This window comes from Etheostoma spectabile, chromosome 13 (genome assembly GCF_008692095.1).
Source record: "Etheostoma spectabile isolate EspeVRDwgs_2016 chromosome 13, UIUC_Espe_1.0, whole genome shotgun sequence".
Classification (NCBI taxonomy): domain Eukaryota; kingdom Metazoa; phylum Chordata; class Actinopteri; order Perciformes; family Percidae; genus Etheostoma; species Etheostoma spectabile.
In genome coordinates this window covers 13262539-13284486 of record NC_045745.1, presented here as the reverse complement: position 1 = coordinate 13284486, position 21948 = coordinate 13262539, and the positions used below count along the sequence as shown (strand labels likewise).

Here is a 21948-nt window from a genome sequence, read left to right as displayed (position 1 = left end):
TCCTACTCGTTCCGCAAGAGGGGGTTTTGTTTGTGCTGCTGTTCCTCCCATGGACAATGGGGGCCCTGGGCTTTTAACAATGGCTCCAACGTCAGAGCCAACTTACTATACTGTGGCTTTGTGGGACAGATTCCCGGAAACGGAGACCAGGGTTCTTGGCTCGGCTCCAGTTTCCTGAATGTGTGAGAAGGCTGGGAAAGAAAAGGAGGAGGGAGACGAGAAGGAGGAGGCGCACATGTGTCTTTGAGGAAAGACAGAAGACTAAGGCTGAGGAAATTTTATCTTACATGTAGCTCCCAGAGTGTGTGAACAACCATGTCTAAACTAGCTAAAGATGAGATAAATGAAATCCTAGGACATCGTAATTCAGACAAATAGAGGACACAAAAACCAAGTATATGTGATAAATGAACCAGACCAGAAACTGAGCCTACTCTCCTAGACACAACACAAGTGCCACGGGTACAAACTAAAAAGGGGGACATTATGTTGAGTAGGAGAGAGAGTTATGATGGTAACCTCTTTTTCTGTGAGATTGGAAGGCCCACTTAGGGGAGCCTCCTTGCTGTGGTTGGAGATTAGCAGTTGATAAGACATGGTGAGACAAAGACAGATTGCATCCTGCTCAGTGGGTGGCAAGCAGCTAAGTACATACTGGTGGATAAGAGGAAGGAATTCAGCTTTCAGCTTCAGATATATTAAAAGCACATTCATGAAACGGTTTATTCAAAATGTACTGTACCAAGACACCTGAAAGCATGGTTTATGGGTGCAAGGAGAGAGAGAGGTTTATAATTGGTTCCTAAATCCCTTCCCTGTGCACAAATAGTCAAATCATATCTTAGTAACCTCAACTGTAGGCACAGCAAGCCTACAGTTGACAGGCCTGGATTTCTTCACGTCATAAGAGAGAGCCTCACTATTTATAAAGCAATGCCACCTAACCCCCAGGGATCAATGGTAAGTAAGGCTGGGCAATGTATTATATCTACATTGATATACGAAGCTAGATATTGTCCCAAATTTTAAATTTCGTAATATCCTCATACGGCATAAGTGTTTTCTTTTCTTGGTTTTAAAGGATGCATTACAGTAAAGTGACGTCATTTTCTGAACTTAGCTGATTGTTTTAGTTGTTTTATTATTTGCCTTTACCCACTTAGACATTGTGTACACTTTATTGGCAATTATTTATCAAAATTATTAACATTTTGTGAAAGCAACAATAGTCAACCCTACAATATCGCCACATTGATGTATGTGGTCAAAGATATTGTGATATTAGATTTTTTTTCATATCGCCCAGCTCTATTGTAAGGAATAGGTTTAAGTGGTAAAGCCAAAGTCAGCGTGGACAGTTTATAATAGTTTGGTTTATAATACTGACAGGTCAGTAAGTTCTATATTTATTTTTTCAATAATAATAATAATAATAATAATAATACAGAAGTAAGCACATAAGGAACTTTAAAAAAAATTGCATACTAAATAATATAAAGGAATTGCAATTTTCCCATATCATTCAGCCCTCGCTCTGACATAAGATGCCCAGCTAACTAGCTTACCTGCAGTCACGACACAAGAAGCGCATATATAATAAATAACTAAAATTATTGTGGTAACAGGTTACATTGAAAAAGGTGACTATACAACTACCTAATTCCCATCCACAGTGTAGTATTTCCCTAAGCTGGTTTTGGATGCTGTTATCAGTAAAAACAAAGCAGATGGAAACGTTAACTGCAGCCAGACACAGCGTTTTTAACCAAAGCTGACCCCAACGCGACCCCTTTCACTTCACAAACTGAGTGTTACATCACATTACATACGTTGTTCAATTGAAAAATATTAATAATAGCAGCTCTAAAGAATCATGACCAAAATATGTACTGAGCGGGACATTTAACAGTTGAAAAATAAACCTGTGTATTAAAATGACAGCGAACATGTTTGTAGCACTTCCGCACTGCAATTTCTTGTTGCCTTTTTTTTTTTGCCGGCATTTATGGCAATACCAATTTGTAATAGTCTAATTTTGGCAAAAAATGTTTGATAAATGCTATATGCTTCCATGCTATATACCAAATCACTGACACTTCCCAACAGGGGTATGGCTGTAGAGGTAAGCATTTTTCTGGTGTTCTGCACAGTACTTTTGAAGCATCAAAAGGTTCAGTAGTTCACCAATTAACAATTTCAAAAAGAAAACGTTTCACATGTCCATGTGAAACATTTACCGGCACCACAGGAAAAGGGGAATCATTAATTTAGTAATTGTTTAGCGTCACGCGGCTGGGATACATGGGTCTGCTGGCTAATTTGTTCAGACTTTCTTTAGTTTCTCACTGCACAGTTTCCAAAGAAGTAACAAAAACATGCAGCAATCAACTTGTGCCTCAAATGCCAAAAATACCAGACAATTCCTCTGGGATGATAACGGCAAAGCACTCAGCTCCAGAGGGTTGGAGACAAAAGCCCACTGAGGAACAAACGAAAAGTCCACATACTACATACACTGGACCTCAATGTGTATCATGAATGCGGTGAGATATTGTAAAATACCATATGATTTATGTCTCAGTGATGGTTAATTGATGATTCGGCTACATGCCAAATTAATGTAACACTATTAAAAGGTAAGAAATAATTGCAACAACAGTGTGATGCTTCAGTTGTTTTGATAAAGACCTTAAAGTTTGGGTCTTACACTCATGGAGCTTGTGTAATCAATAAAATAAATTGGACAAATAAATTAATAGACTCAAGGACTCCTTTGTTCCTCATGCCATCAAACTATCCAACTTCTCACTCAGGGGGAGGAGGAAATAGGACAGAGAGGACAATACATACTGTACATTTATACATACATACATACACTTAAATTAAGAAACATGGCGGAGGAAAGTAAAAGTGTGTAAATGTTTATGGTAAGAAACGTTTTAATATTTCACTGGTGCAGCAACAAGTCTGGAACAACCTCACTAACTTCCCAACTCTGGAAATGGAATCATCCGAGGAGCATGTGAATGCAACATTCATTTCCAAAATGTTCCCAGACCAGATGAAGTGTTGATAACCCCCTTAGGCTCATAAATCATGATTATGTTGATAACTTCACATCACATAGTTTGAATCTTGATGGCTTTTTCCACTCTTTGTGGGATGACTTATCCAAGAATGATGTAATGTAAATACTGTACATTTATTATCTGTCAGTGTACACAGAATATAAGATAAGAAGTGTATGAATCCCAAGGGAAATTGCTGGAGAAAGCATCACAACAAACCCTTCAAACACAGTTTAAAGTGCCCATATTATAAAAATAAAAAAAATAAAATCACTTTTTCTGGGATTTGGGGTGTTATTTTGTGTCTCTGGTGCTTCCACACGCAGACAAACTCGGGGAAAAAAAACTATCCATGCTGTTTTGAGTGAGATATGTTTTCTGGATGTCCTCTGCCATTAGTCTCCGGGTGAGCTGTTCAAAATCCAAGGATTTCTGCGTAACTAGCCGAGACGAGGTGGCTAACCGTAGCACATGCTAGCACTAGCATGCTCGCTCGTTCTCAATGGCAAAACGCTGCTACAACACACACTAGTTCACCATAATCTCCAAAAGAACTACTTACATGTCCCTGTTCTGCAGGTATTCCACAAATGCCCCTCGTTTAGAAGAAGTCTCCCAGCTAATCCTGCCTTGTACGGACCAAAGTTGTAGAAAGAGTTATCTAGTTGATGTTATCATTACTGAGCTACTGCGCATGTGTGACTCCCAACAAAGATAGTAAAGAAGTGAGACGTCTAACTCTGTAGCTAAAACAGAGACCTAAACACACAGGGTGAAAACGGAATCTGCAGCAATGTGCAATACAACCAAATTATGGTGTTTTTTGAAAATGAAACCATGTACACCTATTCTGGTGCAACCTTAAAATACAAGTATGAACCTGAAAATGAGCAAAATATGGGCGCTTTAAAGTCTGTAATTATTGCAGACTTCTTACTGCACAGCATATGTCATTTGACCTGCCTGCTCTTTAGTTATCCGTCATGATAAAACTTTGTTTGTCTTTTGTGATAATATATACAATATCTAAATCAATCTAGAAGAAAAAACAATTCCAGCCACAGACGCATTTTTTTGTTCATGCACAAATGTCACTCAAGATCCCATTCAGTGGTTAGTATGTTAAGACACTTGAATTGTGTTTTAACACTATTTCAAGGTCGGGCATTATCAACTTTTGCAGCTTTTATGTTAACATTCTCCCTCTCATACATTATCGGTATGATATTTAATGAGCTCCATACTGCTGTTGATTTATTAAAGATCAACTTATGTTAGTATCACTTGACTGATGGGCCATAGAGGACACCAGACAGCTACAACAGCCTATGCAACACCACCCCAATCATAAAAACAGAAATCAATTTTCAGTGTTGAGTTATATTTGATTCTTCCTGGTATTATGTACCATCTCTGATAGAACGGTAGTTGCATAAATAACTCTCCCTTGGAATAATAATTTGATGAGATCAAGAGCTAGAGACCGACAGCATGTTTAGTTGCTGAGATGCCATGCAGTAGGCTTACAAGTGGTTTGATTACTGTGCTGCATTGATAAAACAATCTATTGATTTTATAATTATTTGACTGGTAACTTAGTTTGTAATGAGGGTGCATACTGTTCTTTAAGTGAAGAAGCAAAACAAACATCCAACTTCTTAACAATATAGTTGGTAGGATGTTCACGCTCCATGGGCATTAATAGTAAAACAATACTGAAATTAGGAAATAAAGTAACAATTATTCTTCAAAGTAAACTTATAGATGATGAATAGATGATGTGAGAATTATATTGTACTGTACATGCTGTCTGGTTGGTAGCCATCCTGCATTGATGTGTCTCCAGCAGCAGTATCAGTCAGGAAGGGCCAGTAGTCTGGTGGGCCTGACGGACATTGTTTAACAGTGATGTCACCACTTCCCGTCACAGCCCGGGTAGGGTGGAGAGTGGAGAGGGTGAAGGGGGTGGAGGAGGAGAGGTCGGCGGGCGGGAAAACACACAGATCAGCAAAACTGTGTGACAAAGAGCAAAAGAGCTGGTCCACAGCCTGCTGGCATTCAGATTGATCACACACCCTCGATCTAAACACTGCCCTTACACTTGGCTCAACTCTGTGTCATAAAACAAACAAATGAAAAGCATGAGTCTGGCAGTTTTAGTCATATTAAACTGAAGAGGACAGATGAAAGAAACTAGTCTCTGGCCGAAAATAGGGAGAACAGACATTACTTAGAACATGTACAACTTGAAGGTGTTCAGTTTACACGAATCATACGTAGCGTCTCGTTTGACCACATCGATGGGGGAAAGAGTTAATACCTGTTCTGAATGGCCACACTCTGAAAAGCCTCATCCTGGCTGCATCCCACCTCCTCCCTGATTTCACTACAAAACCTCTGTGTGCCAAATTTACATGTATTTGCATCTGTATGTATGTATTAGTCTCTAATCCTACAGCAGCAGCTCATTTTTGCAAGGGAAAGCGAGCCAGTGGGTGAAGTTCAGCAGTGGAATTTGTCTATGGTCACCACCGAGTGCTCGTTTTACCAAATATTTTCTTCTCTCTCTCTCTCTCTCTCGTCTCCTCCTCTCTCTCATCTCTCTCTTCTCTCCCTCTCCTCTCTCTTCTCTCTCCTCTCTCCCTCTCTCTCTCCTCTCCTCTCTCTCTCTCTCTCTCCTCTCTCTCTCTCTTCTCTCTCTCTGCTCCTCTCTCTCGTCGCTCTCTCCTCGTCCTCCTCCTCTGCTCTCCTCCTCTCTCGCTCTCTCTCTCTCTCACACTCTCATGCTCTCTCCCTGGAACTCTCCCTCTCTCCTCTCCCTCTCCTCTCCTCTTCTCTCTCTCTCGCGAATCTCTCCGTCTCTCATCTCTCTCGCTCCCCTCTCTCTCCCTCTCCTCATCCCTGTCCGCATCCTCTCTCTCTCTCTCTTCTGTTATCAAACAAAGAGAAATGTTCTCCCCTTGTCCTTAATTGGTCATAAAGCGTAATGAGAGTACTTCCTTGTTATATGAATGAAGCAGTTGAAAGTTGAAGCCGCCGTGCTGTGTGTGTGTGTGTGTTTGACCAATCAGCAACAGTCATCCATGCAAACCCCACCCCGAAGGTTCCTGTACATTCAGTAAAGTACCACCCTTCGATCAGGGACTTTTCGGGAACTAAATTTAAACCCTTGTCCGTGCGGTAGAAACCTAATGAAGGTTCCTCGTTCCGGGGGAAGGTTCCTGCAAAAATTGTAAAAGTAAATGGCTTGTGATGTCCACAAGGAAACAGGATCAGAAAAGTTATAAACAAACAGACCTCTCCAGAAAGGTCATGCTACTTATTCCTATTGCTGCACAGGAAAACCATGTGATTACACAACTACAGCATTAGAGCATGTATATAAACCATGATGGATAATAGACGGTTTGTTTAATTAGTTTACTGTTTGCTTTCATTTTGACTAATCCTTTGGCTTCTTTAAAACCTGTCTGATCGTGCTTGTTGCCCTATTGGACCTATTTATTAGCAATGTTGCTGTGTTCACAGATCTCAGCAATTACTTTGGAGAGTACAGACAGGATAAAAGCATTGGCCAGAGCTATGAAAATAAAACCAAAGTTCAATAAACTGTAGTTTTCCTTTAAAAGGCCTAAAAGGCCAGTTGCTTCTACCAAACCTCCAGGAAACTCTGTGCTGTGCCTTAAGTCACTTTTACTAGTAAAATTACTGTGAGCCCAACAAGCCCTACGCAGTGATCTACAGTGGTTTTAGTCCATCCCTCGAAGCTAGGCAGACAGGAGAACATGTCCCATGCTGGGGGGTTTCACATCCAGACAGTAAAATATCACAAATGTTAGGAGAGACCTTGCAGGCTGCTCAAACTGAATTCTTCTCACTGAGAAACCCTTGAACAACGTCCAGGAAGTGACATAACCACTGCTGGAGTTGGTACAAATGTTGCCAGGCAACTGAACCCTTTTTTCTTTTTTAAGTAGTACAGGAGTCCGCAACGGTTTAAAGTACCAAGTAGGTACTGTTCTTAAGTACAATCTTTCAGTACTTTTATTTTAGTTAAGTATTTAAATTAGCTATTTCAGAGAGAAAAGTCACTTTTTATTCTACTAAATGCATTTGGCAGTTGAAGTTACAGATGAAGATTTTACAAACAAAACGTGTGATCAATTTCTAAAATAGAATACTGTATGTGTGATTAAACTATCCAACCAGATGTAACATTGAAATGCTACTTACATGTTAAAGCATTAGTAGTGATTCAGAACTTTAAAAGGTCCCATGTATGAAAATTTCACTTTATGTTTTTTTTTTTTAACATTAATATGCATTCCCCCAGCCTGCCTTTAGTCCCCCAGTGGCTAGAAATGGCGATAGGTGTAAACCGAGCCCTGGGTATCCTGCTGTGGCTTTGAGAAAGCTCAGATGGGCCGATCTGGAATCTTGCCCATTATGAAGATTCGTGACCAACGGGCATAGTTTAAATGACTCTGTACGCAATTGGAAAGTCCTTTAACTGATCAGACCAACGATCCAGGTGACGTAGAAGCGACAGCGGCATCAACGTGTTGCTGCGCTTGGTCGCTTCTCTATCGTCATTGTGTTAAACCCGCCAATAGCGCAGGTAGATAAGCCAGTTTGTGATTGGTTCCCACAAAATTGGGTACTGAAGCAGGAGAATTAAACGCGCAGGTTTCCAGACCGAGCTGCAGGGCAAAATCAAATCGCCGGCAGAGTGGGCGGGGTTTACCCAGTCTAAGTACAAGGTAAAATTCCAGTGAAATGTAATCCTATCAACTCCTTCAACTTGTGCATGATTCATCATAAAGCAGAATGTGACTGTCTGTCAGCACACACAAATAGAGTCACTCGGTTGAATGGCACCGGCACTCCAGGATCCAGCCAAATATCAGCGTAAGGACACCACAGCTATGACATCCCGCTGGAAACCAACACAGGCACGGAGGTCACCCAGCTGACCCCTTGGTGCCCCTCGGTGGTCTTGCTTGTCCATGTAGTCGAGATCTTAGCCATAGGTTTGCATCTTAACCTTTTCCTCTGTGTTTCCTCTGATGTTGACATTTGAAAACCTGCTGGCCAGATTAGCAGAGTCAGCAGGAGACCAGTGAGGCCATTTCCATATTCTGATGAGCGACTCGTAGTCATCAGATGACCGCAGAGATGGCCTTGCTGGCTTGAGATCATCTTTTCCACCCTTTTGACAAATGTGGCTTAAAACTGGATGCATTTGCATTACAGCTTCCGGCAGACAACCACAATGCTTGACGCATGTGCAAAGAGGATATAATGCCACCAACACGTGACAGGGACCAAATACAACAGGCCGTGCCCTTGAATGAAATGACAGATTTCTCTGGGTCTGTACATTGTTGGAAACATTTGGGATAATGCAAGTACAAAACGCAATGAAATATGTAACATGAGTCTAGTCCTTTTTAGACATTTTAATGCAGAGAAGTTACATATTATACCTTTAAATGCTAAAAATGCAATAGTCATTTTTGCATTTCATCTTATCATGTCATAATAAATCTAGCAAATCCAACCTGAGCTGCAGCTATATCTGTGAAATCCATTTCAGGGTAGACTTTCCCTTTAAGTCTGTCCTTTGGTGTGTGTCATGCTTTCCACTTCCACAGTCTGTTTTAACTGTATATGGTCTTTATGTGGAATTTGTGATGGAAACATAACAGAGAATCCAAACTACACAAAATGAGGCCCAGTCTTGTTACAAACGCAGCAAAGCAGATGAACAGCTCAGTCTTCTCTGCAGGCTTGAGTTCAAGAAATCAAATTACTTTGTTTGACTTTCTGAGGCAGTCATGTGTGCCTTTGTTTTGGCATTTCCTCAGAGGAAACTCCTGATTACTGAGTGTAAAAATACACAAGTGGCTTATGTGGGGTGGAATCTAAAAAGCTCAAAGTCAACCATTAATGGTTTCGAAAAACAATTCCCCTCATATGGTTCTTACCGACACGTTTCAAGTTGGTACCAATAAACTCCGGAGCTGCAGGACTTTATCAGGGACTTATTTTCCTGCCAAAAACTACATGGAAAATGGCACGAAATAAATGTTCCTTACATCAGCCTGTTTTTAATGTGATCAATAAAAAGCAAGTCATAGGATCATACAATCGATTTGTATTGACATATACAGGTTAATGAGCATTTTAACTGTACAATGCTGCAGTCTGTTACAAAGACTTGCTGTCAGGGAGACTCGTGGATTAACCCTGTTGATAATCACAGATAACTAATGTGACTACATATGGGAAGAGTCTGCTGAATCCCCATTGGACCCTCCATGACAACTTACACAGAGATGTTTCAATACCTTCAGTCAAGGCAGACAATAAAGAAATTGTCTCAGACCAGGGTGCACTTGTCCTGGAGGTTATGAACAGAAAAAAATATGCAGGAACCTCTAATACAAGGTAACCTTTTAGGGGTCACAAGTAAAGAATGAATCGCTCCAGGAAAATGACCCCTGTTGGCTGGGAAGGAGAACTTGACATCAAGTAGGGAAAGGGGGAAATACCGAGACCACAGTCTCCGTTAAGAAGTCTGTGTATTTTAACTTCACCTGAGTTGTCCCAGATTAGACACTGAAGTTAAAAGATACCTTAAAAGCTCACATGTATTATCAAAGGCTTGAATGCTGTTCGGCGTGCATCGTGTAGATCCAGCCCCTTTAGATAGACTAAAACTCAACTTTTAAATGATATTCCCTACCGATCCCATTGGACATCCTCTATTACCACAATTGGATGTGAAGAGGGCAAGCTAAATTAAAAAAATTAAAAAACGTGGGGCTTTTTTGTTTGTTCATTTTTTTGCCGAATTTACCAAAATACCAAACTAAATGGTAAAATGTTGTTCTGCTAGTTACGCATGATTCCCAACGAGTAATATAACCTTAAATTGAGTTTTTTTTAAATGGAGTTTGGCGTGATGCGTCTGTGTTGCCATTCTTAAACCGTTTCAAAAAACCATTCCAACTTGATGTTGTTTTTAAATAGCAACGACAAAAAGAAAAAAAAAAATCAAGAAAAACAGCATTAGCCTACCTGTCAGTGAGTGTTGACTGTGTGCCACTCATTGGGGCTTCCCTTACGAGTTTCCGACGACTTCACCCAAATAACATGTTTATGATAAAGTCTTAATCCTATTTATTAGATTGGCTCTTTTAATTTGTCTCCTTGGTGTCCGTCCATATCCAGAAACGTCGAAGAGTTGTTATTCCCAGACTACAGTTTAAAAATCCCGTTATTCTAATGGTTGTGTTGGTTGAATAATCCCAGCGGGGAACGACGATTGAAGTTATAGTCATGTATATATCCCAAAAATCCACAGAGTTACAAGAAATAAAGAAAAATGCTACTTTTTTCCTTTGGGGTGGGAATGTGTTTCATTGGACATCCGCTGTCGGCATCAGCAGAGACATCTGAAAAACCGTCAGCTACTGCACACAGCTTGCTTTAAATGTTTGCCTGACTTTCTCAGATTACCTCCAAGTCCAAATTGAGGATATCTCTATTTTTCCTCAGGAAATACTTCCACGATGACACTCTAGCCTATTCTTGATTATCCTGGGAAGAATTACGTCAAACTTTGGCTGCTAAATCCAAAATGAACGTCCAGAGTCTCCCGCGGTGAGTTTCTGTAGCATCCTCCTCGGTTCACTTCAATCTCCACTCAGTGTGTACGACAGTCTGGCTTTTTGCTCCACATTTGATGCAAAACGGGGAAAAAAGGAAATGCTTTGTCCCCCCTCCCAAAAAAGACTCAAAAAGAGGAGAAAAACCCACCTTCCATCCTGTTGCGTTCAAGAGCTCCTCGTACTTCGCTAAACTGTCAGATATGATAGCGATGATGTGGTTTTATTTGACGTTTACTCACTAATAAAAAGTGGTGGTGTGTAATAAGTACATTCACTGGTACAGTTTTGAGGTAATTGTACTTAACTTAAGTGTTTTCATTTTTATCTTACTTTATACTTCTACTCCACTTCTACTTAGAGGGAAATAATGTAGGCTAGCCTATTTTTTACTCTGCTTCATCTATTTTGACAAATGTATGAGGAAAATGTAAGGTAAATGTATTTTAAAGGTTATATTAAGCTTTTTGGCAGCAACTCTTCCATGAAGACCACTTCTGGCCAGACTACCCCCGGACAGATGGGTGTACCTGGGTCCCACTGGTTTCTGCCAGTTCTGAGCTGATGTCACTGCTGGACATCTTCCGACTCTGAAAGGAAATTAGCTTGATGGGTTTTACATCTGCTGCACCAAGTCTCCTTGGCCGACCACTGCGTCTACGATCCTTACGTTGCCCGACTTTTAGCAAGTGTACCTATAAGAATTAATGCTGATTTGAAGGCCAAGGGGTAGTACCACCAAATATTAATGTGATTTAGATTTTTCTTTTGTTTGCTCGTTTTGCATTTTGTAAGTTGATAAAAAAAACAATCATTATTTTTGAAAGCATTCCTAGTTTACAATAAAGTGTGCCTACTGCATTTTTATATATGCAGTGAATTTAAAAAAAAAAAAAAACGTTTTTAAAGATAGTGTTAGGAGAACATTAAATCAGCAGATATATTCCCTACAACTATAGCGAAGACCAATCCTAAACTTTGCTATAACCAGTTGAAATTGTCTCAGAAAAAGGTCTAGGACCCCAAACAACTTAATACGCAACTCCACTGTAGCCTATGCTGTGACGCACAATGTAGGCTACATCAGAGGAAGATTGCACTACTGTATTTACCTGAATGAGAACCCTGCAGATTCAGAATGTTATCACAAAATAACACAATGACAATGGGAGTATCAGACATTAGCGTCATGGACGGCAGTGCGCTACCCACCCGGCCCGTTGGGGAGAGAGAGAGAGAGAGAGAGAGAGAGAGAGAGAGAGAGAGACGGTGGTGTCTCGTGTCTAATTTAACATTTAAACAGAGGTGTTCATTTCCATACATGTTTAGTGGTTTGACAGTTAACGGTGAAGTGGCGGATTTGTTATGCGGGGGGTATTTTGGCGACTTAATTAACCCGACCCAGGGTGAGTCTGATGAAAACTGATGTATCTGCCCGGTTCAAATCTGAGATTTTCTGGCATTGCATAGCAATCTGAAGGAATAATCTCCATTATTTGGCTACGTTATGTTCTGCCAGCTCACAGCAATTTATTACACTAGCAGGATAAGAGTCCCCCCCCCGCTGTTCTAAGGTGTTCAGCGTGGAGCGGTCTGCTGATGTGGGTTTGGCCGCATTAAAAACGTAGTCCACCGGTCTACTTACCTGGAGGTGGCAGCACAGCGCCGGCCGAAGAGACGATGCAGCCGTACGTCTCACACGAAGAAGAAACCCATCCGGGCCAGTCGCAGCTAGCTAGCAGGCAACGTAAACACTAGAAAATCTTTGGGTAGATTGGGCAATTTCAGCAGTTTAGCTTTTGTTTTCCTTGCCGCAGTTTTTCGCAGAATAACTAAGCGATGCGGTAGTTTAGCCTTAAAGTCTCATGGTGAGCCATGTTTGTTTGGATATCGGAATAACCAAAGCCTTGAAGTTGCCCTGCTAACGGATGGTAAGACAGTGAAATGGCCCTGCCAAGATTTTACGCCTCGCTCTGGATATTTTACGAATGTATTATACCGTTATTGCATATTTGTGCATGATGCAGTTTGATGAACACGAACGTGCCGTCTTCCGTTGTGTTGACAGATTTTGACCCAGAAAATAAACCAGCCAAATGTTTCTTTGTGTGTCCTTAAATATCGGAACGTGGTAGAACAAACCTGCAGGCTTGCAAGGCTTTTCTCTTACTTTCGGCGTTTACATCTTCTCTAAGCAGCAATTGAGTTAAACAACATCTCAATTTGTTTGAGTTTGGCCTTACACGTCCACTGTAGTTACTGAGATGCGCACTGGGGGGCGGTACTGGTCAGTGTAAACAGTTATAAAGTCAAGACTGTTGCAATAAACAGGTTTAAATTAAACTGCTGGATTTGTAAATGCAGTTTGGCATCATCTCTTTAAAGTCTGGTGACATTCTGTGTATTATTGTCATTAAATTCTATGTTTCAAAACCAACACTGAATTGATCCTACTAACAAGTATTATCTGTATATCCAAAACTCCCTTGTTATCCGACAACCAATAAAAACACCAGCCTTATCAGGAACCACATCAACATCGTTTACATTCCCAAGACATCTTTAAGGCGCCCTATGTCTCATTTATCTCATTATTTCTTATCCAAAATAGCATTTGAAATAAACCTTTATAATTACGATGAATATAAATATACACTACTGTCAATGTTTGAAGAGCTAAATTCAATTTAAATGTATTTGTGTAGCACCATATCATACAAAAGCAGCTCAGTGCTTTAAATAGCAACAAAACAGCAAAATGTTCAAATAACCAGAGACATCCATGCATACAAAAAATACAAACAAACATACTACACAACTATGGTGTGCTTGGTTTTAAAAGAACACAGTGCCCGGAGCAAGTCTAAGATCAGCAGACAGTTGATAGAACAACGGTTTCATTCTGTCGGGGCATAAACACTGAATGCTATCTCTCCAGACTTTCCTCTATGTGCTTAAGGCACATGGAGGAAATTTCCACCTTGTGACTGAAGAAATCTACTAGGGATATAAACTGCATGTCTGAGACAGACTGTAGAGACAGACCAGCAAATGCTTTGTAAAAATGACTTTTTGTTTATCGAAATGCTTTTTGAACCAAAAAGGTTAGATTTTAGCAACTGTCAGCCAATTTAAAGGCAGTGTAGAGCATAACTGTATGTAAATGATGTAACTTGTAATTGAATCATTTAGCTGATTTGTTCAGCAGTAACAGTTAACCAAAGTCGACTAAACTCTGTTAAGATGAAAACAGTGGAGTAATCAAGTAATGGCATGCCATGTGAAAAATAAAATAACATCAGCAGCACTAAGACTGTTTGCTCAATTGCTCAATAATTGCCCATTGCTTAATAAAAACTTAACGGTTTGCAGTGCACTCCTCTTCTGTTCTTCATAACGTCTAAACATGGCACCTTTTGTCCTTTTTGCATGTTTTGCATCAAAGCTGCATGATTGTAAATCAGCAGAGTGATTACTCACAGCAGTTCCTTTTGAGAGAAAGTGTCTTTATAGGGAATGTTTCATTTAATTAAACTTAAGGACACTAAAATTTGTCAAAAAGCCCTCTTAAAACAACAAAATCTCGCTTCCACTCAACAACACAAGTAATTAGATATGAAAGAGGATTATTTATCAGTCATACGGTTCTGGTAAAGTTGATAGCACAAAAGTAATTCTGTCAATCTGTTTTGTATATTGATATAACGTGGATATCATTTCCTTATCAGCACAGTTTTATTGAACAAATAGCACAAAAAGGAGCAGTTTTTTTCTTTTGCGAAAAGTAAACATTTGACAAACGTCCCCCTTTCTAACGTCATATTTTGGACCTCATGTTACATGATCAGCATGAATGGCTTTCTGCTGTTAGAGCTGTCAGTGCCTCTAGTCCTTGGTTATAAGGTACGGTTAATGCTTAAATGTTGTCTAATCTTGCATTGTTTCGTTTCCTCTCTACTTAGCCCATGATTCAGCTGGAGAAACCGGTGCTGACTGGTACCATGCCTGTGGTATGGCCCACCATCCTTGACCTGGGCAGGGATGAATGCAAAAGAATTCTCCGTAAACTTGGTAAGGTCATGCAATACAAAATAAATACTGGAGGACCATCGCTGTTAACAGCATTTACACACAATCAGGCCAAGAAATTCATATGTTAATTTATCTGACTGGACTTGCATCCTTTTTGGTTTCATTGATGTGTGTTTCCCAGAGCTGGAGGCTTATGCTGGGGTTATCAGTGCCCTGCGAGCCCAAGGAGACCTGACAAAGGACAAGAAGGATCTGCTCGGAGAACTCACTAAAATCCTTGGGTAGTTGTTTCCTACATATTCTACAATTTGATCATTGAGAGAAACAATTTATCCAACCTTTGCACAAACACTTTGATTTACTTAACGTGTGCGGCACCATTTTGTCCACCCATCATTTCCCTCATCCTCCCAGTATCTCAACAGAGCGCCATCGTGCAGAAGTCCGCAGGGCTGTCAATGATGAACGCCTCACCACCATTGCATATCAGTAAGTGTATAACCGGCCATGTAGGAGTGTCATTCGTCGTGTGCAGTACCTTACAGTATGTGGAGTAATATAGCAAATAAGCAGAAGAATGTCGAACGATCCACTTTCCAGCATGCTGATTTCAGCAACAATGAGCTAATAAAATGGTGTCCTTGTGAGTTCAAAACTTTTTCATTAATTATGGTGCGACACCTGTCTGACCATTCAGATCTTTTTATTGTACATTTGTGTCACTATTTCTCCTTCAAACTTAAGGCTCTGACACACCAACCCAACGGCCAGCCCGAGTCAAAAAGTGCCTAGGAACACACCGAAGAGATGCCAACATGAGCGTACGTTCGGCGTGTGCGCGAGATGTAATATGTTTCCATAACAGCAGGCGACGCTAATCTGTATTATCGCTGAAAAACTGAAAACTAGCAGTTGATTGGACAAACGCGTCACAGGGTCTGGCTTTAACGGAATTTCAAAGACAGGCTGTCGTGGCGGCTCCTTCGGAATATGATCTCATATTTTACAAAAATAGTTCACCAAACCGTATTTCTGAAAACATTTAAAGCAAGAAATAGGCCATGCAGTTGCTGAATCTGTCTTCATTTTAGATTGACAAAGGTCAGTTTAAAAGATTTGTCAGATTTTGAGAGGTGTTGTCATACTCATCATTTCTGGGTTAGCCCTCTACCAATCAGATTGGTCATTGAGTCCAACTGCCCGCCTTCCGATTAAACATGTCAAATCAGTCAAAATGAAGGCCAACAGTTCCTCCTCTGACTGACAACGGCACGGAAAACACTGAACAGACTCAAGTTACTGACCTTCGACGGCCGATTATCGGGTTGGTGTGTCTGGGCCTTTACTAAGCCATGTCTGCTTTATAATGTGAAGTTGTTTCCCATATGCTCACCACTGGACTGGGAACTGTAGTTTGTAATGTCAAATTACTGAACTGTGCATGACATCTTTTTCAGTATGTCAGGTCCTAACAGCTCGTCCGAATGGTCCATTGAAGGACGGCGGCTTGTTCCCTTGATGCCGAGGCTGGTCCCTCAGACGGCATTTACTGTGACCGCTAATGCTGTGGCCAGTGCTACAGCCAATCAGAATGCCTCCCTTCTGTTGCCAGCTGAAACGGGAAACAAAGAAGGTGGGCCAGCATCATTTCGTATGAGACTAAGGGTGCTGTAAAACAGATTAGATGTTGAATGACATGTTTAATTTCCCCCCTGCAGTGGTTGTATGTTACTCCTACACAAGCACCACCGGCACCTCAACCAGCGCTACAGCGACCAGCGGCACCATAGGAGCAACTGTAAAATCCCCACGACCACCCAGTCCTTCATCCAACGTTGTGGTGTTGCCCAGCGGGAGCACTGTTTATGTAAAAAGTGAGTGTCAGCATTATAAAATCAATTTAAACTTTTGCTCTGCTCAGGCCCTGTGTACTGATCAGCCTGACGGCTGCGCTACAACGCTTGTTTACAGATTACAAACATCATTCTTGTATCACTGAACTGGCAGGGATTGAAGTTTTCTCACAGTGTCTTGTAGAATCTGTTGGATTAAATTCCACAAGCATCTGCTGCCAACGATTAATCAATTGCCAGAAAATAAATAGTCAGTTATTAATTGCTTTAATAGTTTTCAATTTTCAAACAAAAATGCCAAACATATAGTGCTTAATTATAGTGAATTCAATATATTTTAGTTGTTGGACTATTGGTTAAACCGTCATCTTTGGTTCCACTATTTACTGATGTTTTTTAGACTTAAAAATTAATCAAGTATATTATCGGCGGATTAATTGATAAGCCATAGACAGAACTTCTGTCACCCCTACAATCCCCTGAATTTCCTTTCGCCCGTTTCCCTCGCAGGTGTGAGCTGTTCCGACGAGGATGAGAAGCCTCGCAAGCGAAGGCGGACAAACTCGTCCAGCTCGTCGCCGGTGATGCTGAAGGAGGTTTCCAAGGTGTCTCCGCCGATATCCAAGAACATCACGGTACCGGTGAGCGGCAGCCCCAAGATGAGCAACATCATGCAGAGCATCGCCAACTCGCTGCCGCCCCACCTGTCCCCCGTCAAGATCACCTTCACTAAGCCCACCATCCAGACCACCAATACCACCACGCAGAAGGTGAGTGATGCTTGTTCCCACACTCTAACACATCTCTCCAAGCAAAACGTGAATTTTAAATGTCTCATCTTTTCTGCAGGTGATAATCGTGACAACGTCTCCCAGCTCCAACTTTGTGCCCAACATCCTGTCCAAGTCTCACGCTCACAACAACGCCGCTCTGTCCAAGCTGATCTCCACCTCCATGCTGACCGCTTCCACCCAGAAACAGACGGTGGTCTTCCCAGCCAGCGTCAGCCCTTCCTCCAACACGGTCGCAGTGACCACAATGGTCTCTTCTACTCCTTCAGTGGTCATGTCAACAACATGTAGGTCCTTCCTCTGCACCTGTATAATTAATGCGAGCCATATAAGGAGCCTTTTCAAAGTCATCATAGTTTCCCAGAGCCCACATTTATGTCTTCAAATTGCTTTTTTAAATCTGTCCAACAGTCCAAAATCCACATATATTCGTTTTACAATAATGTAAGATGATAAAAAACAGCAAATGGAAGGCTTGAAGCATCACATTTCTGGCATTTTAATACTTTCAGCTATATAGCAGAGTACTAATTGTACTTGGTTTATCATAAACCAACCGAAAGAAATTTGATCCAAACGTGTAAAAATTGTCTTAATGACACTGCTTTTGAAGAAAATGTACTTAACAGCCCATTAGTAGATAGACTTAAACACATTTGCTCTTGTTGTCACTCCAGATTTCTGTTGCCAAACTGTTTGAGCTCCTTGCTGTGTTAGCCTAACAGTAGGGTGTTCACTGTCGTAGGTGCCTCTTCAGCCGGGGTGAAGGTGGCTTCCGCCAGACTTCCTTCACCTAAGACCCTGGTGGGGTCGCCGGCCCAGATCCTGGCCCAGTTCCCCAAACAGCAGTCACCCAAACAGCTGCAGCAGAGCTCATCTATGGGAGTTTGTAGTGTCAGCCAGACCCAGACCACCAGCACGTCACCGGGCTCCAAGCCCACCATTCAGATCAAACAAGAGTCGGGTAAGAATACCAATCTATCTATCAATCTATCTTTCCCTTTACTTCTTTATCTTTTTCTGCCTCTTTCTGTTTCTATTTCTTTATTTCTCTATCATTTTTCTTCAGCTCTACCTTTATCATTCTTTTTCTTTGTCTCTTCTATTTTCTTCATCTCCTTTTATACATCTCTATCTTTATATCTTTCTTTATTACTTTGTGATGTATGCTAATTAGTAAGCAGAAATTGTAGGTACTTTGTGGCAAAATAAGTTTATTTTTTATTTTTTGGTCAAATACATAACTCTTTAACATTAAGACCAACAGAGACCCTCAATACACCAGCCTTTTAAAACCTCTTTCTTACTTAGTTTGAGTTTTTGCAGAAAAATAACTTAATGTGATTATGTTGCACAAGATAAGACGGTTTCATTCTTTGAACTGAGTCAATATATTGTCTGTGGGGTGCTTTCACAGGGGTCAAGATAATCACTCAGCAGGTTCAGCCCAGCAAAATCCTACCCAAGCCGTCATCAGTGGCTTTGTCCAGCAGCAGCTCGTCCCCCATCATGGTTGTCAGTAGCAACGGAGCCATCATGACCACCAAACTGGTTACTCAGGCCACAGGTGAGTGATGCAAAACTCACCTGTACTCAACAATGATGGGGTTTGATATGCAGGCCTAGTTATTAAATGGCAACAATGTATTTCTGTATGCAGCCACCCAGGCCACCTATACGAGACCGACTGTTAGCCCCAGCATCGGCGCCAGAATATCGGCATCCAGCGGGGGGACCACCTACGTCAAGACCACCAGCGGCAGCATCATCACAGTGGTGCCCAAGTCTCTGGCCACTCTGGGCGGGAAGATCATCAGCAGTAACATTGTCTCTGGTAAGTCAATGAGGAGAGATTGATATTGCTGTGAATTTACATAACCTGTGCAGTTTTTATAAAAAATAATGTCTTACCTCTGCAACAGGCACAACAACTAAGATCACTACCATCCCAATGACCTCCAAGCCAAATGTCATCGTGGTTCAGAAAACCACTGGAAAAGGAGCAACCATCCAAGGACTACCTGGCAAAAATGTGGTCACCACGCTTTTAAACGCTGGGGTGAGTGAAACAACACAATAATTGGTGACAATTGCAAAAATGCCAATTATTCAATTGTTCCAGCTTCTCAAATGTAAATATATGACTGGTCCGATTGGTTGGACAAAACAAGACACCACCACCATGGGCTCTTGGAACGTTCCAGACCACACAATTAATCAATTAATTGAGAAAATAATCAGTGAATGTGTAGTGAAAATGGTTGTAAATAAACTAAATCATATTTATAATTATTCTGATAGCATAAATGTTTATTTGTAGTTTTAATTTTTGTAAAAACAAAGTTGGTGCAGTTTGTATGTTGATTTTATCCTTTTAATTTCACTGTTGTGACACTGTCTTTTTTGATACAACCACTAGGTGTCGCCAAAGTTAGAAAACTTCATATCCTACATAAAGGTCCTCTCAACATTTTATTATATTACATTTCCTGAATTCTGGGTTTTAAAATGTGTTAAATACAGTAATATGTTGCATTTGTGTTTTTAAAGGCATAGTCCAACATTTGTGGAAATATTCTTATTTGTTTACTGGTGCAGAGTTATATGTGCAGATTGATATCACTCATATGTCTGTTTGTTAAATATGATGCTACAGCCAGCGTCTCATTAGCTTAGCTTAGCACAAAGACTGGAGACGGGTAAAACAGCTAGCCTGGCTCTGTCAAAACTTCTGCTTTAAATGAAAAATATATAAATGATATAGCTATTTTTAGTATCTAAAGAGAAACTTTTTTTGTAACGACATAAATTTAAATTTTTATTTAAGATGAATTGTAAAGGTTCATATAGATGTGTAGACCTGGAGTAACTTTGTTACACAGGAGTATTTTCAGTTGACAGTATCTAGTGTACATTCCTGTTTTTTTCCCTTGCTACTGTTTGTAGTCGGATATATGTTCCCATATAACGTCCCCAAGGGGAAATTTTGCGTGGGCTATACTGTTACACACAGCTGCAATCAACTTAAAACAATACGTAGCCACACGACAGAACAGTGACACAGTCAATAACAAGGATATTGCACATGTCCTGTGAGATTTAAAAAACAAAAACACGTTCTTTGTTGTAATAAACTGTGCTTTAGGGTGAGAAGGGCCTGCAGGCTGTTCAGGGGACCAAACCAGCAATCATTACTGCCTCGAGACCCATTACCAAGATGATTGTCACCCAGCCCAAAGGCATGAGCTCTGGATCCCAGTCCACCGCCACCAAGATCATCCCAACCAAGATCGTCTACGGCCAGCAGGGCAAGACACAGGTGAGGCACCACCAGCTTATCTAATGTTTCTCTTTGCTTTTCCCTTTTCTTCTTTTTATTCTCGTTATTTACATAAATAAAACAGACCCTGCTGAACCTTTTTAATAATTAGTATTTTCTAACAACCAACCAACGGCTCAGAAATATTCCATTTACCACTTAAAGAATTTCCCACTCACAGGCTTTGAATTAAAATGTTGTCATTAGATCCTGGTTAACCACATGCCAATGAGGTAATCATATGACTAACATCAAGGGGATATTCATATGACTTAATCACTGACATCAGGTAACCACAAGTGTAATGTCTGCTGTACAGTATTAATTGTAGGGGAAAAAAATAAGAAACGTTTCTTCTTCATTGGCACTTGATATTTTCTGGAGAAGTTACATCTAGTAATTGAAGCATACATGCATCCATTTAAACAGAAGAGAAACTGCCCCAATTCTTCAGACCGACAAATTCCCACTGGGACATTAACACTGACCTTTTTTTTTCTTCCTTCATTTACTTCCCCCGTTCAAGGGGAGAAATGAGTGTTGAACTAAATGTTATCCATGAGCCTGGCAGACTGACAGCAACCTAGTCTGCTGCTCTTTCAGGTCAAACAGCTGCAGACCACAGTGTTTGTCTCATGTATCAGGATCAAGTTTCCGACCCATCATATTAAACCTATATTAATTGATTTTTGACCACTTGTGGGCAGTGGAGCAAGCTGTGAACACAACGTTGACATAATATTTCCGTATAAATACAACTTACAAAGAAATATCTGGCTATTTAGCTGCTAAATGCTTCACTATGTTTCGCAACTAACTATGTCTGTCCGCATGTTTGGCAATGAACAGGTAGTGTACAGTGGGTTTATCAGAGCTGTTTGGCTTAAAACAACACCGTTGATAGCGGTGAGACTGAACCAAACCAATCAAACTAAACCAATGGTAAAGCTGATGGGAACTTCCTAGTGGGGTGTGTCTCCGTGTGTCCAGTTGTAATAACTGTAATGGCTTTACTACTTTATCAAGAGATAGCAAAGTGAGAATGGATTATTTGGACATGGTTACGTGAGAGCTGGTGTATTTAGTTTGATTTTATGTTTTAGTTTTCTATAATCAGTGACCAAATGCTGCCCCTGTCAGAAGCTACCGTATAATTGGCTTGTACAATGAAACCAGCAACCACTGTAGGTGTTGTCTTTCAGTTAATGGGGA

The 21948-nt window shown here is 40.7% G+C and overlaps 2 protein-coding genes across 9 annotated transcripts in view; one reads left to right on the top strand and one right to left on the bottom strand.

Moving 5' to 3' along the window:
* The window catches only part of arhgef12b (Rho guanine nucleotide exchange factor (GEF) 12b), a 36241-nt gene extending 25389 nt beyond the window's left edge, over positions 1–10852 (bottom strand). For all 3 annotated transcript variants that reach the window (XM_032532917.1, XM_032532920.1, XM_032532919.1), the window contains exon 1: positions 10152–10852. In XM_032532917.1, coding sequence (XP_032388808.1) covers positions 10152–10183 — 32 coding nt within the window. In that variant the 5' untranslated portion in view covers positions 10184–10852. The remainder of the gene's footprint in view (positions 1–10151) is intronic.
* Positions 10853–12404: 1552 nt separating this feature from the next.
* The window catches only part of emsy (EMSY transcriptional repressor, BRCA2 interacting), a 16524-nt gene continuing 6980 nt past the window's right edge, over positions 12405–21948 (top strand). For 4 of the 6 annotated variants that reach the window (XM_032532921.1, XM_032532924.1, XM_032532922.1 and 1 more), the window contains exons 1-14: positions 12405–12672; positions 14704–14812; positions 14955–15054; positions 15188–15262; positions 16231–16406; positions 16492–16647; positions 17137–17396; positions 17476–17704; positions 18163–18381; positions 18835–18984; positions 19078–19251; positions 19340–19476; positions 19837–19875; positions 20563–20736. In XM_032532921.1, the coding sequence (XP_032388812.1) occupies positions 12670–12672; positions 14704–14812; positions 14955–15054; positions 15188–15262; positions 16231–16406; positions 16492–16647; positions 17137–17396; positions 17476–17704; positions 18163–18381; positions 18835–18984; positions 19078–19251; positions 19340–19476; positions 19837–19875; positions 20563–20736 (2001 nt within the window). In that variant the 5' untranslated portion in view covers positions 12405–12669. The remainder of the gene's footprint in view (positions 12673–14703; positions 14813–14954; positions 15055–15187; positions 15263–16230; positions 16407–16491; positions 16648–17136; positions 17397–17475; positions 17705–18162; positions 18382–18834; positions 18985–19077; positions 19252–19339; positions 19477–19836; positions 19876–20562; positions 20737–21948) is intronic. The other 2 variants (XM_032532926.1, XM_032532925.1) reach the window with 1 other exon arrangement.